General features: G+C 37.9%; 1 protein-coding gene across 4 annotated transcripts; it reads left to right on the top strand.

The window, feature by feature from the left end:
* Positions 1–843: 843 nt before the first annotated feature.
* sh3tc2 (SH3 domain and tetratricopeptide repeats 2) lies at positions 844–15,076 on the top strand. Of its 4 annotated transcripts, XM_053506004.1 has the most exons (19): positions 844–1,178; positions 2,693–2,793; positions 3,263–3,361; positions 3,784–3,906; positions 4,235–4,362; positions 4,489–4,594; positions 4,687–4,830; positions 6,430–6,628; positions 6,816–6,889; positions 6,984–7,179; positions 8,305–8,435; positions 8,558–8,608; positions 8,713–10,428; positions 10,558–10,735; positions 11,671–11,821; positions 12,006–12,128; positions 12,237–12,387; positions 13,759–13,955; positions 14,160–15,076. In XM_053506004.1, the coding sequence occupies exons 2-19, from the start codon at positions 2,715–2,717 to the stop codon at positions 14,703–14,705; spliced, it is 4,392 nt and encodes a 1,463-aa protein (XP_053361979.1). In that variant the 5' UTR covers positions 844–1,178; positions 2,693–2,714; the 3' UTR covers positions 14,706–15,076. The 4 variants fall into 4 exon arrangements, with proteins under 4 accessions (XP_053361979.1, XP_053361982.1, XP_053361981.1 ...); XM_053506007.1 differs by lacking the exon at positions 2,693–2,793; XM_053506006.1 differs by lacking the exons at positions 844–1,178; positions 2,693–2,793 and adding an exon at positions 1,194–2,692.
* Positions 15,077–17,887: the final 2,811 nt, after the last annotated feature.

Raw genomic sequence — 17,887 nt, 5'->3', positions numbered from 1 at the left:
CTATATGTATGGTTGGTTGTACCCCACCACATGTGTGTGTGTGTGTGTGTGTGTGTGTGTGCGTGTGTGTGTGCGTGTGTGTGTGTGTTTGTGTGTGAATTTTAGCCGCACAGTTGTTATATCTAATTCGCCACAGGGCAAGAGAATGCATGATCTCTCAGGCCATGTGGCAGTCACATGATCTGGTCCCCTCTGCTTAAGGGAGTTTCTAATGGCTTACTAGGAAAACTCAGAATGAATAACATGTTTCATGGTTTACTTTTAACCAACAGGGAGAAAGAAGAAAGGACTTTTGGAGTGACAGAGCACAACCTATTATCTACTCTTCTGAGATATGGAGCCATAAAGCACAGAGATTTTGTCAGATTTTGTCAGAGGTCAGTTTTTAAAACTGGTTTAAACACAAGACAGAAACTCATAGTTTTGATGATTTGTAAAGGGGCTTATGTTCTGTAATTAAAACGAATGCAAAAGGACTTAAAAGCAGGTTTGGAATGCTAATGAAACAAGGCGTGGATCTGGACAGATAAGGAGCGTTCAGAATGTGCGTAAGAAAAAGAAATATGACTGTAATGCCAAAGGTTATTATGCACATAGAACAAGTCAAACCAGATGGATTGCTTAACTACTGTACTAGTTATAGAAAACCGGTGCTATTCCTTCTCACTTTCTCTTTTTACAGGCATTGCATTGTTAAATAATAAGGTGTAATTAAGAAATGAGGAAAGGAAATTTAAACCTTTGGGTAACACTCAGTGGGATTTTTTTTTTTTTTTTATAAATGTTGTTATGTGCAATTTTTTTCCCTCCATTTTTGCTACCTGAAAACCAAATAGTTATAAGCAACACACAAACACATGCTGCTCAGAGAGCTTAGTGGGATATTGACAGAGGCAGAAGGAGAGCAAAACAGAGATAGAGAGAGAGAGGGAGTGATATTTAGAGGTGGAGTTTACATACTTCCTTTTTGTAGTGTCTTCTCTCTCCATATGCATGCGTTGCGAACACCGTTCTACAGAGGCTGTTCAGAGAATGTTAAGAGTTTAAGTTAAAGAATTTTGTATGTGTGTGTGTGTGTGTGTGTGTGTGTGTATTGGAGGGTCCTTGCTTCCTGTGCTGAAAACGTATTGGCGCTCTCATGAAGGACGATCACACTGGCAGGAACCAGCAGGACAGAGGTACAGAGTGACAACTGTCGGTTTATCAAATAGCAAGATAAGTCTTAGGGCTGCTGTAAATGTGTGTCCTTTCTATCTACATTCTTCTGCTTAAACTTGTGGTTGAACTTCATGGCAGTGTTGAGTCTGTATAGTTTTTCATGTCAGTTCTTCTTAGTTTTTTCTAACATTCTGTTTTTTACATTATCTGATCTGCCTTTTTTCTGTTAATAATCACTTATTATATTTTAATTTGTTAGCTCTCTCAACATGCTTGCCTGTCTATTTGGTCAGCATGGGAGATATTCTAAACTTAGTGCCCATGCCTCATACTCAAGTTACCAGCTTTCCCTCCCTATTCGTGGACAGTGACACACATCCCCACTTTAACAAATGCACATATGATTTATAACCGGCATTTTATGAAGCATAATGACACTAAAAAGACAACTAACAACTTATCACCTTAGTTGTGTATTATTAGATTGTGACAGCAAAATACTATTACACTTTTGACATATACAGAGACATGCCTCCCAGAAGATTACAACTAGTTAGTCTTATAAAGCTCAAATTTGATAAAGAGGCTATAGTAAAGAGTGTTTATCTAGACGTTTATTTCGGCAAAAGGGCTAAGTCGTTACAGGAAGACTCAGAATGCCTCGTTTATCGATTTGTGTAAATTATTTAATGAGCCTTAACATTCTGCAAAAACACTTAGCAGCATTGTGCAATTACTCTTTCTATAATATATATAATACATATAATGAAACCTTGATTTACACTGGTGTGCTAAAGCCACTGGGTGATGCTGGAGAGCTTGCTTGTTCCTTTCATCACTTCCTGCTAGAAGTTTACAAAGGAAAATAATGTGGATCTTTTGGCATAAAGACTGCTGAGCCCATAGCATGGGCTGACATCCTGGCATGGACAATGTGGAGCTGTCAGCCTGAATACTGCTTAGCCAGACAGGAAAAAATACTGAGAATCAGAAAGGAGAAGAATCACAATCAGAAAATCTGCCAAACATCCAGGAGTATATTTATAAATGCATTCTTTTCCAATGGTCTTTTGTTGTTGTGTATGTAGAACATCCAGGGCCAGAACACGTACTTTACAGAAGACCCACCCCCCATAATCCCCGGCATAAAGAGCTACTGACCAACCCACGCCAGCATACCAGTAGCAACGCGCTCTTTGTACATTACATTCGCAGACCAGCCAGAGAGAGAGAGAGAGAGAGAGAGAGAGAGTAGTGGGGGAAGGAATCAGATACAGAAAACAAGTTAGAGTGTATCAAATGCTCAAGATGAAGACGGATGGAAAGAACATAAGATTAAGGGAAACAAAAAAAGAAAAGAAATGGAAAAGGAGTCTTTCTATTAGATATTTTACTGGCTAATTCCAGCACATTTCAAATGGATCTTTGCTTTAATGGGAGCCATTCATCAGTGGAGTAAGCGAGTTTGTTGTCCACATCATGGCATGCTGCTGCTGTCCACCTCTGTGTCTGAGAAACTGCTTCTTGCTTTCAGGTTGGTCCCATAAATTTTTGCAATGAAATGGAACTTACACTGTACACAGGCAGATGTCAGTTCAGTTCCAAGAAATATGGGTAATAGACCAACCCATAAAGGTAATGCACGTTCCATTGTGACCTTTGCTTAGGCTGAATGTGCGCCTCTGTTTATATTGCTTTCCTACCCTGTGTGAAAATCTAATATTGTGTTGAAAACCTTCTAACATTTATGTTTTGCCTTTTACACGTGCATTAACTTAATGCATTAATAGTTGGCATAATTACATGTGATTGCATATATCATACCTGAAAAGTTATATTACATGATTCCAAATCACTAAAATCAATACTGAGATTGAAATTTAATACTGTACAAATGTGCAGTGCAGGTTAAAATTGCACTGATTCTGATGAAAACTAATGGTGCCTAAATCAATTGCTTAGAGAGTGCAAGCATTTTCTAGGTATATAATATCGAATGTGTGTATCCACTCTATGAAAAAATATTTTTTGTTTGATCCCTTCAGTTTTTGCACAATTAATCTGCATTAACTTCTGACAAATGCCTTCACTGCCCTTTTCATAGATGTAACAACTCCTGAACTCAATACAGTATGGGAAGAGTACCCATATGCACTAACAGGAGCCAATGAGCTCTTTCCAGGAAATGATATCATGGCCACTGGTAAGAAAAACAAGACGAGGTTTTATGTAAAACAATTTATTTTCATGAAATGAACATTGTTAAATTAATTTATTACTTGCTTCCCAATATAACATCATACTCATTATGTTTACAGGCTAAAATGTTCTTATATAATGTACTATATACTACTCTAAAGATAAAACTACTATCTGTTGCACATTTCATAATATTGGATCATAGTTTAATAAAAAAAATAATACAATTTTATTTCTTTTATATAGCATTTTTTTTTTTTTTTTAGCAATGGACCTTGTCACAAACCAGCTTTACAGGAATAATAATCTCTGATAAGATTAGTACAAAACAAATTTCTCCAAGTGTGTGAAGACACATTGCTGTTCAGTGCAAAGGCCTGACAAGTATTTCTTTTCTTTCTTCTGCTGTGCCTTTGTCTGGCACAGGAGATGAGGAAGTGGAAACAGAGGCTGAGGTGGAGGATGATGGGATCACTGGTGAGAATTACTGGAAGAGGAAGGAAGTTCTTCGCACTGTCTCCTTGGCTGTAGGTGATCACTTCTCTTCAGGTACTTGCATTCTTGATTTCAATTGCCATTTAGAGCAGAGTGGAAAACGCATCATAATGGACAGTAATGGCAGGCCTGATTCAGCAAAATGTTAGAGCTAATGCCCTTTCAGACAACCCTAATGCCTGCACTCAGCATAATCATATCCTGTCAGAAGTAGGCCAGTGTAGTAGAATGTTTCATGCACAAAGAAGACTCCACTGTCAGTTCTATACATAAATAGTGAATAAAGTCTTCATTGTGCTTTACGTGTTTGCACCATTTATGTTAATAAACAGTAGGCTTTTGACTTCTAAAAGTCCACTTCCTTTGCTGCATTGTGGTCCAGATGTGCTACTCCTGTTCAGTGGGAGAAGGCGCTCCAATTTGGAGCCAGACAGTGTGCTGCAGGAGGCATTGCGCACTAGACTGAGGGTCGTAGAGAGCAACAGCCAAGACGTCATTCAGCTTTTTAAAGTAAGCTTTTTAAGTATCTGTGCAAACTAAAATCAAATTAATACTTTATAATACTATTAATATATATATATTTTTTTTTTTACAGCGCTCAATCATTTCTAATTACTCTTGGTCGTCTGTTTTTAGGAACTCTCTGCACGCTTGGTTTCAGTGCATGCTGAAAAAGACCATTTTGTCATTACTTTCAAGACAGTGGAGGAAATCTGGAAGTTTTCAACATACCTGGCTTTAGGTGAGCCAGCAAATGCACATGAGCAATATTCACCATAATTGTGTAGAAACACTGATCTACCGCAATATACAATCTTGGTGTTGGTGTCTCAGGATATGTGGCAAGATGTTTGGAGAACTTCCTGTGTGACCAGTCTTTCTGGTTGGACCCTCTTTTGCTCAGTGATGTAGAGATTTGTGTGACAGTAGACGAGGAACATCTAGCTACCCTCTATCTGGGCCTTCTACTTCAGGAAGGTAAGAAATATATCGATACTTTACTGTTGTATTGTAATGTATTTTAAGATTTACCTTTCTAATTCATGGTTTATAATTAAGAACCTTTCTAATTTAGACTTAAGTTCTTCTTAGCCAATCAATCCAAAGCTAAAATGGTTCTATACACTAAGACACAGCAGCCATTCAAGGTTTTCTGGAAGATCCATATCTTTCTTTGTCCTTTTGGTAGTCACAACATGTTTCACTGCTGTGTGTAAGTGTGACCAAGAACAGTTCTGTTGTGTCTTCTAAAACCATTTTGGCCACACTGTTTATTTATTTGATCCATTTGATGGCATATTAAAATAACTTTTCAATGTTAATATAATTAGGAACACAGAGACTGTTATTCCAGGCTAAAAAATACTTGGTCAGTAAAGATTGTCAACATTTATTCAGTTATACAAGGTGGTATCAAAAAGTTTCGAGACTAGTTTTGTAACACACCAACAAATGACAGCACAAGGCTGCACGCATGTCAAAGGGAGCACCGACCTTCATAAGTCGGTGTGCCAAAAGACATTGTCTTGTGACAATCTAGAGCTGCGCAACTGGTGCTATTCTGACCACATGTGTTGCTACATCTGCTATTTCCTCATAAAAAACAAGTTAGAACAAAAAGTAAACAAAAAGGTCTAAGTAAAAATAGGCAAATCTGGCACAAAGACTTGTGAATGAGTCGTTCAAAGTTGTTACAAGCACTTAAAGAGTGGAAGAACATTACTGGAAGATGACAAGAGATCAGAAAGACCTCAACCCCCGAAAATGTCGAAACCATTCGGCAACTTGTGCATGATCATCGGAGAACAATCCACAACATTGCTGCCATTGTTGGTATGTCATACGGAACAGCACAGGAAATCCTCATGTGTGATTTTAACATTAGCCGTGCTGCTGCCAAGTTCATCCCGTCCCCAGGTTGCTGACCAAGGAGCAAAAAGAACATCACGTTGAAGTCTGCCAAGAACTCCGTCCCCATGCTGTGGATGACCTGTTTTTCATGATTGAATCCTTCAAGGATTATTTACGGTGACAATACTTGGGTGTATGTGTATGACCCTAAAACGAAGCAACAGTTTTCATAGTAAAAGATCGCATCATCTCCACTACCGAATAAGGTCAGGCAGATCCGCAGCTAGACCAAGTTCATGTTCATCGTCTTTTTCAACATTTGCAGCATTGTGCATCGAGAATACGTCTCCAGGGGCCAGATCCTCAGTAGCAAATTCCACTGCCAGGTTTTAAGGTGTCTGAAGGAGGACGTTACAGCAAGCAACCTGATCTGTGGCACGTAAATCTCAAAACGTTTTGATATCCCCTTGTACCTGTGAATGAGGATCACAACCAAAGACCATATCATACTACTTTCGTGAATATATGAAATAAAAAAATATGTATCAATAATAGCTAGTATAAATTAGCAAGGCTGACAGTGTGAATGAATCTGTGGAGTTGTGTTGTTATGGGTTATAATTTAAAACCTAAATTCTAAAGTCTAATTTAGACTTACGTTTTTCTTAGCCCAGCAATGCAAACCTAAAATGGTTCTAAACAGAGTTGTGCTGTGCTTGTTTGTAGGTTCATTCTTTGCTAAAGCTCTGGATAACAGTGAGCTTTGTATAGAAGAAGAAGACAAATTGGTCTACAAGAAGAATGATCTTGTTATGATGAAGGATGTTGGACAGCAGTCCATGTGGGAGGGAATACTGCTGTCCACAGGTCACCATGGCCTTGTGCCTATTCATGCAATGCAGCCTCTGCCATACCCTTTCTACCAGTGAGTGACATTGACAATTTTGTAACTTAGACATGATATGGTTCCATTAATTCAGTGATGAACTATTAACCTCTAAAGGCAACAGAATTTTTTAATTCTGAAGTACAATAGTTGACTATTATTAACAATAATACTTTTTTTATTTGGCTCTATGTTAATTAAACAGAATAATTGCACTGTGTTAAAGGTGGTTTCTTAGAAAGTACAATGGCAATGCAGGAGGGCTTTCATCTACAAAAGGACATAGTGACCAACCTGTAGGTGTGTGAGATCAAGTATAACAATTAATTCATATAGTGATTTGTTTTATAAACATACACAGACTTTTAGAGTGTTTTTTTAATTCTCGTTTTAGCAACAGGAACTTGCGTAGCAGTATTGGACCATCACCCAGAGGCTAAAGATGAACTGCACTTCAGTCGAGGAGATCTAATAGAAGTCGAAGGCTTGCTTATTAGTTCACTGAACATGTTCATTGGGAGACACATTTCTAGTGGACAGAAAGGATTTGTCCACATGGCCCATGTGAGAACTGAAAATGTCAAACCACTGTAAGTAAGAATTATATACAATTAAACCATATATAAAACTGTATTAGGAACTCCTGTACTGTCATCCACTTATTTAAATAAAGCACTGGTGCCACACTATCTATGTATCTAATTAGCCAATCATGCAGTGGCAGCAAAAGAATGCATAAATCATGTTGATACAGGTCAAGAGCATCAGGTAAGGTTTACAACAAACATTTCAGAATGGGGAAATAGTTTGATTTCTTTGACTAGAATGATGGTATGGTTGTTGGTGCCTGATGGACTAGTTTGAGGGCTACAGAACCTGCTGATCTCCAGGGATTTTCACACAACTTTCTCAAAGTGTTGCACAGATTGTAATAATAATAATAATAATAATAATAATAAGTGAGCAGTGGGTTTGCAGGCTATAACACATTGTTGAGGAGACTGATCAGAGAATACCGGACATCTTTAGTATCTTATAAACTCTTTACAGCCATGGTGAGCATCTAAGAATACCCCCAATATTTAATCGTCTGGTTTCTGTGAGTCTGTGTCCATGATGGCTTCAAATTTCTGTTCTTGGTTGATTGGAATGATGCCTGATGTGGTCTTTGGCTGTTGTATTTATTCATTGTTTGATTTCTACAAACAGCTATTTGTGAAACATGCAAGGAAATCAGCAGTTTTGAAACACTTAAAACAGCCCCTCTGATATTAACAGCTATGCTGTGGTTAAAGTTATAGAGATTACACTTTTTCCCATTTAGATGTGACTTTACTTAAAGGTCTTGACTTATACAGTATCTGCATAAATTTTTGGAGCATTGCACTAATGAAACATGATTGGCCTAAATGTGCAGATAAATAAATAACTAACTAACTATATATGTATAAAATAATAATAGTTATAAAATAATAATAATAATTTTATATATATATATATATATATATATATATATATGATGTTTCTCATATGAGCTTCAAAACACAAAAATATGAATAGAATTATCATTATATTCTACGCTGACCTTACCTGATTCTGTTTCTGTGTTGCTGGCTATTGAAAGGGGGGAGTGTAGTTATGAAAAGAGGTGATGAAGCAGTCAGAAAGGGAGTCATGTGGTTGATAATGTTGCCTTTGTTGGGTCCTCATCGCAGTGGACAATTGGTCTTTCTGAGTGAGGAGGAGAGAGTTGCCCTCTTGCAGTTTAACCCCTGTGTTGAACAGTGCCACACTGGTCTATTGGACAAACTCTTCTCCACTGACATCAGCACTGTATACAGATTAGGTAGGAAACACAGATACCATTTATACTAGACATGCTTGACATTGTTTACTGTAGGTCAACATGGCTGTGGCCAACAATGCAAATTTGATTAAATGTATGACATTTAATTAATTAATTTACAGACAGACTGGATGACTCAGATTTTACCTATATCAGAAACCAACCAAAGCAAGGTAATATGTTTATCTTGATTAATAAAAACATATTAAATTTGTGTGTTAAGCTATTTATTTTTTAGTAATTTTTAAATATAAACTATGTTTGTATAATCCCCCAGAGCAGAAAACCCTAGCAGATACCAGGAAGAGCATTATACTGGAGCATAGTGGTACCCCGCCCTATCAATCCTCGCCTCGACCTTCTTTCTATGCTTCTCAGAGTTGTCTTGACAGGGACAATGAAGCCCTTTCCTTCAGCCTGGAGGACACTTTCCGTGAGATGGATGAGTATGAGGATGACCCCCCCTTTATGGATGAAGGCATCTGGGAAACTGAAGAAGCAGAGTTTCCTGACCCCATCCTAACCCTCCTCAACCTGGACCACTTCCAGGATTCTTTTCATGCACTTTATGACCTCTCCTACTCCTTCTTAAATACTGTCTTTGGTGGTCTTCCGGTGGATGAGGTGCTTTTGAATCTGGAAAGCTTGCGAGAAGGAGCAAAGAAAGGCAGGATGGTGTGGGCTCATCGACGAGCCTGCTTCCTTTTGGGCAGGTTGTGTGCCAAAAAGCTGAAGTACTCACAGGCTCGTGTTTACTTTGAGGAGGCGCTAAATATCCCTGTAGAGGGCTTTAATGACACACCTCTGTTGATTGCTCTGTATACCAATCTAACAGCTGTGTACCTGAAGCAGAAGATGACAGACAAGCTGCCTTATACATTACATAAAGCAAGTGCTCTTATACTGTGCCTTCCTTTGCATAACTTCTGCTCTCTTGATGAGTTTGAACTGCTTAAGCCCATTCTATGCAAAGCTATTGTTGACGATGATAAGCATCTTGAGGCACGGACTTGTTATTTAATCACCTGTCTATTTTTGCAAAACAAAAAGATTGAGGAGGCCTTACCTTTTGTAGAAAGACTTCAGTTCCTCAATCTCATTCTCTCTGCAGAAAAAGGAAGGCCAATAGGGCCAGTGGACCTTAACTGGATTCTATGTAGGCTGTACCACAAGAAATATCTACCTCACCTTTCATTAGCCTCTCTCAGTCTCGATTCAGCTCAGGATCATTCTTTGGATAATGGCTTTCAAAAGATTGAACTTTTCCTGAAGAACTCAGTTAGACTGAATCCTCGTTGGAAGGATGGTAGTGCTCTACTCCCAGTCCAGGTGGTAGTTTATCTTCAGCAGACATTATCTATAGCCAACTGTGGAGAACACCTAAAGACTCAGAGGGACCTTTGCCTGAGTTTGGCCAGTGTCTACCAGCAGTATGGAACTTTGGAAAGGGCAGTTCTCTATGCCCAACAAGCAGTGCAGGCTGGGAGTCATATCAATGAGGAGGAGGGCTTTGAGGCATCAGTGCTGCTAGCTTGGCTCTTAGTGCTCACAGAAGAACCAGATAGAGCCCAATCTACTTTGCAACCTCTCCTTAACGCATTCAGTAGAACAGACAGTCCAACACAATGTGGAGTCGTCCACAATCTTCTTGCGCTATGTCTTCACAAACAGGGGAGGGTTATAGAAACAGCTAAGAATTTTCACTGTGCTCTCAAGATTTCACAGGAAAATGGCAACAAGCATAATGAAGCGCTGGCTCTGTCTAACCTGGGGTGTCTCGCCTTATCAGTGGGAGCTCCATGCCTGGCAGAGAGATTTTTGCTCAGGTCTCTACACCTTTTCCAGTTTCTCTCTGACAAGCCCACAGATGAAGAACATGTCCAGACGTTGCTATGGCTAGGTAGAAGCTACAAAGATAGGGGAGAAAGCCAAAAAGTTAGAGTGTGCTATGAGATGGGTCTTCTGATTGCCATCAGTGCCAAGAACCTGCACAGTGAGTAAAGGAAGCTTTTTGGTCCTTAAAAGCTTCTGATTATAATTTTTATATAACTCAAACTGAAAAAAAAAAAATAAATAAATAAAATAATTGAATAAAACGATTACTTTCATATTTATGTTACAGGTCAGATGGTTGTAGCAAAGGTGCTCAGTCGTCTGTATGCTGACTTAATGTTGTATGGGCAGTGTATAATTTACTACGAGCACTGTGTTGGGCTCTCAAGGGAACTGAAGGATAAACGTCTGGAGGGAGAGTACCTGGAGATTCTAAGTAATCTCTACCTGTCACTTAACACTGAAAAGTAAGACACATATAATTCTACAACAATACATTTGGTGCACCTTTTGCCTTTTGGTGCATTTTGACCATTAATAATATACACCATTCTTCACTCTCACTGCTAAAATAGATCTAAGGAGGCATTCTGACATTCTTGAACGTTTTTGCTAAATTGTCCTGAATTGAAATTATTGACACTGTGACATCACGTCTTAAATTCCTTTAAGAGTTGACTGTGCATTAGCTGTGCAATCTTAAGATTATGTATCAATCACCAGCATTTGCTAAATGCTAAAATGCACAATTTACTTAACAACTGTTACAAAGTACCTATAGTCATAAATTGTTATCATCTATCACCTGTTAACAGCATGCAATCCGTTAAAACATGTAGCTTCTTGTGCAGATATTTTATGTGCCTTCAGGTGCTCCAACCTGTGACTATAAAAATTAGTGATTTGAGGGAGATCGTACTAAACATTAACATATTTAATGTAGTATCTATTAGAACATAACTTCTCTTTTACAAGTTGAACCTAAGTCTGAATCTTGGCTTCATTGTATTTTTATGTCTGGAGTATGTCCATGCCATCAGGAAAGAAACAATTCATTAAAATTCATTAAAAAAGTCACCCGACTACCTAAATGTACTGCATGACCATAGTAGATGACCTGGTCATGCAGTACATTCAGGTAATGAATGAGCAACCCAGTAGTGAATGTTCAGAGCTTTCCACATCAACAAAAAATAGGAATTCTGCATATTTTTTGACTCTACAATCCATTATGAGAAACCGCAAACCACCCACAAACAGCTGCAGTCCAACTTCAAATGATATATTAACCACAAGCAGCGTTTTTCGTTTTTGTTTTTTTTTTTCACCAATTTTGGAAAGAACTTGAGAATGTGAGAAAGCTCTCTTACTGAAAACAACTTTTTCCTGATGAAAATTTCAGGTCTTCACGAAAGTCCCTGGACTACAGCAAGCAAAGCCTAAGGATTTCCATAGATTTAGGAAAGAAACAGGAGGAATCAGAGACATGGCTACAGGTGGGCCGGATCTACTACTTGATACATGAGGATGAATTGGCAGACATGTATCTTCAGGTGAGAGAAAGGAAATGGTGAGGAATAAGTAGCATATTAAACAGTGGTTCTCCTACTGTAATTCACTTTTAGTGTGAATACTGTTTTAATATTTTTTGCAAGACTTTTGCTGATATTCGTATTTTGTATTTCCCATAGTATTTTTCTATTATAGTATATTATTTGTGATATTTATCTCCTGCAGGCAGCTGTAAAGACTGCTCTAAAGATAAATGATCCATGCTTTGCTATGAACATTTATGAAGAAGCTGGAGATGTCTTCTTTAAAGGATACAGAAACCGACTGGCTGCCGTTTCATTTTTTAGAGTATGCACTCTTCCTAATGTATTTACAATATTCAAGCATCGGACAATGTTTTAATTTGTAGGCCATGGGAGTTGGCCGAGTTGTGAATCATGTAAACTGTGTGTGCAGGATGGGGGTCTGCCATTTGCAAGATGTCTTAAAGATGTGCATTCAGAGTTCAGGCTTTTGTGTAAGCTTTCTGAATTGCTACTAAAGGAAGGCCAGCCCCAGGAGGCCCTGGAGTATGCTACACATGCAGTGCAAATCAGCACGTCGACAGGTAACAGAGCTGCCCTCTTACACCTTATCATCTTGTGTTGTGGCAGTGTCTGATAGGTCATTTGGCGTTCTGCAATAATATATTTTTGTGGGTTTCGCTCAATATGTTTAATCAGGCCTATGAAGAAAAAGCACTAAGTGGAAGCTAACAGGATTCATTGCTGTACCTTTATTTGCCAAACCTTACACCATACTGCCCCCTGCTGCCAATAAACTGATATGTCCTGGAAAATTACATATTAAAAAAAATTATATTGTTATAATAAAAAAAACCCTCTCTATATAATATACTGCTTTTTTGTTTGAATAACAAATCATTAATAATGTTTGCAAATAACAGCTTAAAAATCCAGTATCTTAAAATGTTAGAATATTCCCTAAGATCAATCACACAAAGTTTCACAATACAGAAATTCTAAAAAAAAAAGTATGTTTATTTATGCACTTAATTGTTGGTCGGGGCTCCTTTAGCACAAATTACTGCAGCAATGAGGCGATCAGCCTGTGGCAATGCTGAGGCTTTATCGAAGACAACCTTCAGCTCATCTGTTTTGTTGATCTGGTCTTTATCTTGACAATACATCATAGGTTTTTTTTATGGGGCTCAGGTCAAGCAAGTTTTGGTACTGTGGACAGGTGCTAGGTCCTGGTGAAAAAGCATAAACCTTGCCAGCAGAGAGCTTGTGGTTTCTTTCCAAATAAAATGTAATTTTACTTGCTGAAGGAGGACTTTAGACCACTCAGCAATAGTCCAGTTCTTTTTCTGTTTGCCCATATTAGTCAATTCTGTCACTGTCTCAGGTTCAGGAGTGGTTAGATGGTAGGAATGCAGCAGAAGTAGCCCATTTCATCAATATATCTGTGCATGGTGGCTCTTCATTTGACTTCATCATTACTTCACTCCTTGTGAAACACTTCCGAGCTCTCAAAAATCGGCTTTGCTTGACAATCTGTAAGGGCATGTCATTCCTGTTACTACCACACTAAAAGGACTGACTTTTTACAGAGTGCGGTCAAGGCAGCAGTCTTCGCTGTGTGTACTGAACTAGACTGAAAAATACATCATATTTTAAAATGTATGGATATTCTAATATTTTGAGATACTTTTTTTTCATGAGCTGTAAACTATAATCATTAAAATGAAAATAATTACATAATTTGAAATATTTACATACAGAACATTACATTCTAATTTTTGAAGATGTACTGTATGTATGTATGTATGTATGTATGTATGTATGTATGTATGTATGTATGTATGTATCTATCTATCTATCTATCTATCTATCTATCTATCTATCTATCTATTCTATGTATCTATTCTATGTATCTATACATATAAAATATATAGTACTGTTGTTCACTCCTTTAGGTGAATGCCTGAATGAGAGAGTTTCCTATCATCGTTTAGCTTCAATCTACTATACTCTGGAGCAGTATGAGATGGCCGAGAATTACTATTTGAAGTCTCTGACCCTGTGTCCCACTGCTTTGGAGCATGCAGAAGAAGCTCGCTACTATGTTAAAGTATACTGCCGACTAGCTGATCTAACCCTGCACAGGATAAAGGTTGTTACCCAGCCATATTTTTATGGCTACCCAGCCTTTATGAATTTTTTGTTTACCAATTCTTCTAAGAATATTCTGCTAATATTCCTGAACTTTAACTGCATCCAGTTAAGCCATAATAAACCGTTGTAAACTATGTTGATGCTTCTACTGATTTTATTTAAATAATTTATTATTTATCTACTGTTTTTGCTTACTCCATAGGATGCTTTTGATGCCATGGGATATTTTCACTTAGCTCTGGCAGCAGCTCTGGAAGATAAAAAAAGCCTTCGGGCCAGGTACATAATTTACATGAAGCTGGCTGAGATCCATGCGAACTACTTACCTGATGTGGAGCTAAGCCAAAGGTATATGGACAGTGCAAGAACCCTAAAGCGGGAGCTGGCAGGACCCGCAGACTCAATTGACACAGACGATGAATATATGGACCATGCCACTACAGAGCATGCTGATGCTAAATCTATCAGTCATTCCAGTGATGGGTCAGGGAGCTCAAACTGCTGCAGTAGAAGCAGTACTCTTGTAGGGTCTTATGTGGTGGACACTGGTCATACAATAAGTGCTCAGAAGGACGCTGGGACAGAGGCTGTTTCTGCTGATTACATCTGCAGAGAGGACATGGACACCTCCAGGCCAGAAGGGAATAATGATGGGACTGGACAGCATACAAATTCTGAAACAGGTCACACTGATCAAACACTCCATACCAGCCACACAGATTCTAGCTTGCTATGTACAGAATTTTGATCACCCTGCGTCAACCCTCAAGGCACTCCATGCGAAAATGAAATATGTAAATACATTAATTTATGTACCTTGTTTATGTAATTTCCTCTAAATATAGAGGAAATGTTAACTGTTAAAATAATGTTCACACTTGTACTATAATATATGTAAATATTCCAGCCAGGAATGTATATCATTCTTATTACATTGAAACAAACAAAAGAAAAACCTTTTCTTTCTTTTCTACTTTTTGAAGAACTTATTTAAGGATGACCTATTAAAGTCTAGTGAGTCCATTATTCTACTTCTTACCATTTTTCTTTATACAAATATATTACATACACTGCCTGGCCAAAAAGGTCACTATTTCAGAAACATTAATTTACAAAAGGCCGCAGCAAGCAAAGAAAACATTCAAATGATTTAAATTGGGTTAAGAACTGTCCAATGAATGCAATGGTTGGGGAAAAAAATAAAAGTGAATGACTGTAATCAGTCCACTCATTTGTTTCATTTCCATTTAAAAAATGGTATGAAGCACTGTTGGAAGTGTAATGAGCCCAGTGTTGCAGATTCACAATTCCTATCAGTAACAGTGAGGTCAGGTTACACAGACATGCAACTTACATTTGAATTCCATTTGGGCTAATGGCTTTTGTCCTACTTAAGTTATTGATCAATTATAGGCCATCAGCCATCATGGTATGAACTGAATTGTGGGTGTAATAAAAATGAACAAGCTAAATTATTTATCATTAAACATGCTGTCTATTCTAAGGATCTAGGAAACAAATATTGAAATTTGATGTATTGCAATACAAAAACATGAATACAGTATATGTATTGCTCCGTGTTTGCGATATGTATAATGTGGGTTCCTTTATGTGAGAAGTGCCCGCAAGCTTGAATTTTTTTGCATCTGGGGCTTTTGTTTACATTTGGGATTGAGAACTGGTGTTCTTCTTAGTATTTGTTTTTATTGTTTACCGTTTCTTTACCTGTTGCTTGCTCTGGGTTTTTAAGAGTTTTCCGAGTTACAGACATTCCACCCTGCTAAACTCATTTCAGCGGTTCCCCTGAGCACCACCAGTAATACCACCCTAAACCTTCACTATTAGAATTCAGAGAACATTGTCCTGAATCGTTACTTAAGTACTTCCATACTTGAAATGGTAGGTTGTTGTCCACGACACTGAAAGGTCTTGTTACCTTCTTTATTAGACATGAAACTGTGAAAATCTTGGCAGACTGTAAATGACCTTCCTAATATTTTTTAATCTCTAAAAGTAATGAAAGCGTAAGGTCGATCCTTATGTTATGCTTATTATGTTTTTCCTCTATAATTCTATGTTTAGTGATTCTAATTTGTAAACCTTCTTGGGTGTATAAAGAAAATGCAACATAAAAACATGTGGCACACAGGTCAGCCATTAAAAAAAATGTTGCATTTTTGTGACTTTGCCATGGACTGAAGAAAAAAGAGAAAAAAAGAAAGAAAGAGAAAGAGAGAGGTAGAGCTCTTTAAAGGTAAAGCCCTGCCTACTAATAAAATTAATAGGTTTCCTTAGGACAGGAATGCTCTCTCAGGATGTATCACTTGTTCAACACAGCAAGTAATGCCCTTGATTAGGGGTTAAAGAAGGATTTGGACTTACTGTAACATTATTAGGTGTATTTTCTTGACTGGTTTTAAATGTGCATGTTGGCTCATAACTGCTGTATCCTCAGTACTGTGTTTCATACCGACCTACTGCCATATACAGTAATTACACAGCAACATGCAAAATTGGCTGGACAGAATTTTATGAAAGAGCTTTTATGAAGTCCTTCTGTATTCGCCAGAAATAATATCTGCGCCATAAGTGAAATAAAAATTGTAAGTGGGAGTGACGTTATATACTATATACGAATATAGTGCTTTTTCCTCTCAAGGTCACATGTCACTCAACAGAGCCAATCAACAGGATAGATTACCATGTATACACAAAGTATGCAGAGATCACAGAAACAACAGTAATGCACCTACAAATTGCCTCACAAAACATGAATGAAACCACAACACAGCATAGCTTAGCCCAGAAAAAAGGCAAGTAAACTATGAAAACTAAACCTTTAAAAATGAATGGACAGATGAATGAGTGTGTATGTTATCTTTCTGCAGGAAGTTTAAAACCAGTTTGTCTCTGGTTCTGAAAAAGTGGCACTGACAACAAACAGTATTTTGCATGTGAAGCAGCAGTAATGTGAGATAAAACACAGGTTGTTAGAGCAAACATATCTGCAGCAGGCCAAGGTGAGGACATGTAAAATACCCGACCTGAAAGCCCAGTGTTATGCACTAAAATTAAAATGATGAGTAAAAGGATAAAGCTGTATAGACAGTAAGTGACTGAGTGTATTGTGGCCTGGGCGGGGCGGCGACTGACGACCAAGTCTTTTTCTCAAAGCATTCCCACAACATGATGCTGCCACCTCCATAGACAGTGTTAGTTTTCCACCACACATAGCGTTTTTGCATTTAGTCCAAAAAGTTTGGTTTTGGGCTCATCTGACCAGAGCTCAAGTGCTCAACAATGGTAACTTGGCAGTGCAGGGGTTTGAAACACCAACCTTCTGATCAGAACCCAGTAGCCCACAGCTGTTTGAGCCATTTTAGTTAGGGTTATTTAGAGTAAAGGGAGCTAAATGCAATTGAAACACTTCACAATTACTTCACAATTACAGGCCACCTTGTGTTGGTCCATCACCGAAAAACCTAATAAAATTTACATTTGTGGTTGTACCTTGAAAAAATGTGTTAATACTTTTGCAAAGCACTGTACATTTGCTAAACATGGACTGGGGAAATTATCTGAACAGGGATTACAGTATATATGCTAATACATTAACGTCATTAATGCAGCGTGCTTTTTTCATTTCCCGAAACTTCGCTGTGGTGGTTGTAATAGCGATCGTCACAGTTCTTTTGTGTGGTAGTACCTTTTTGCCCGCTATACTGATTCTCATTCAGCAAGGCAGTGGCTCCAGTGGTTCTTTCCACAGTGTTTTTCTCTTCGTCTAGGGGTTTGAAATTCAGTTTGGAATTGTTCAAGTGGCATTTTTGGAGAAATTAACAACTATGTATATGTCACAAGCCATAATTGAGTTAGAAATGGCAATGCAATAAAAGAAAATGTTTTTTTTTTTAAATAAATTTAGTCCTG

Source organism: Clarias gariepinus, chromosome 10, assembly GCF_024256425.1.
Source record: "Clarias gariepinus isolate MV-2021 ecotype Netherlands chromosome 10, CGAR_prim_01v2, whole genome shotgun sequence".
Taxonomy (NCBI): Eukaryota; Metazoa; Chordata; class Actinopteri; order Siluriformes; family Clariidae; genus Clarias; species Clarias gariepinus.
This window is presented reverse-complemented; position numbering and strand designations above follow the sequence as displayed.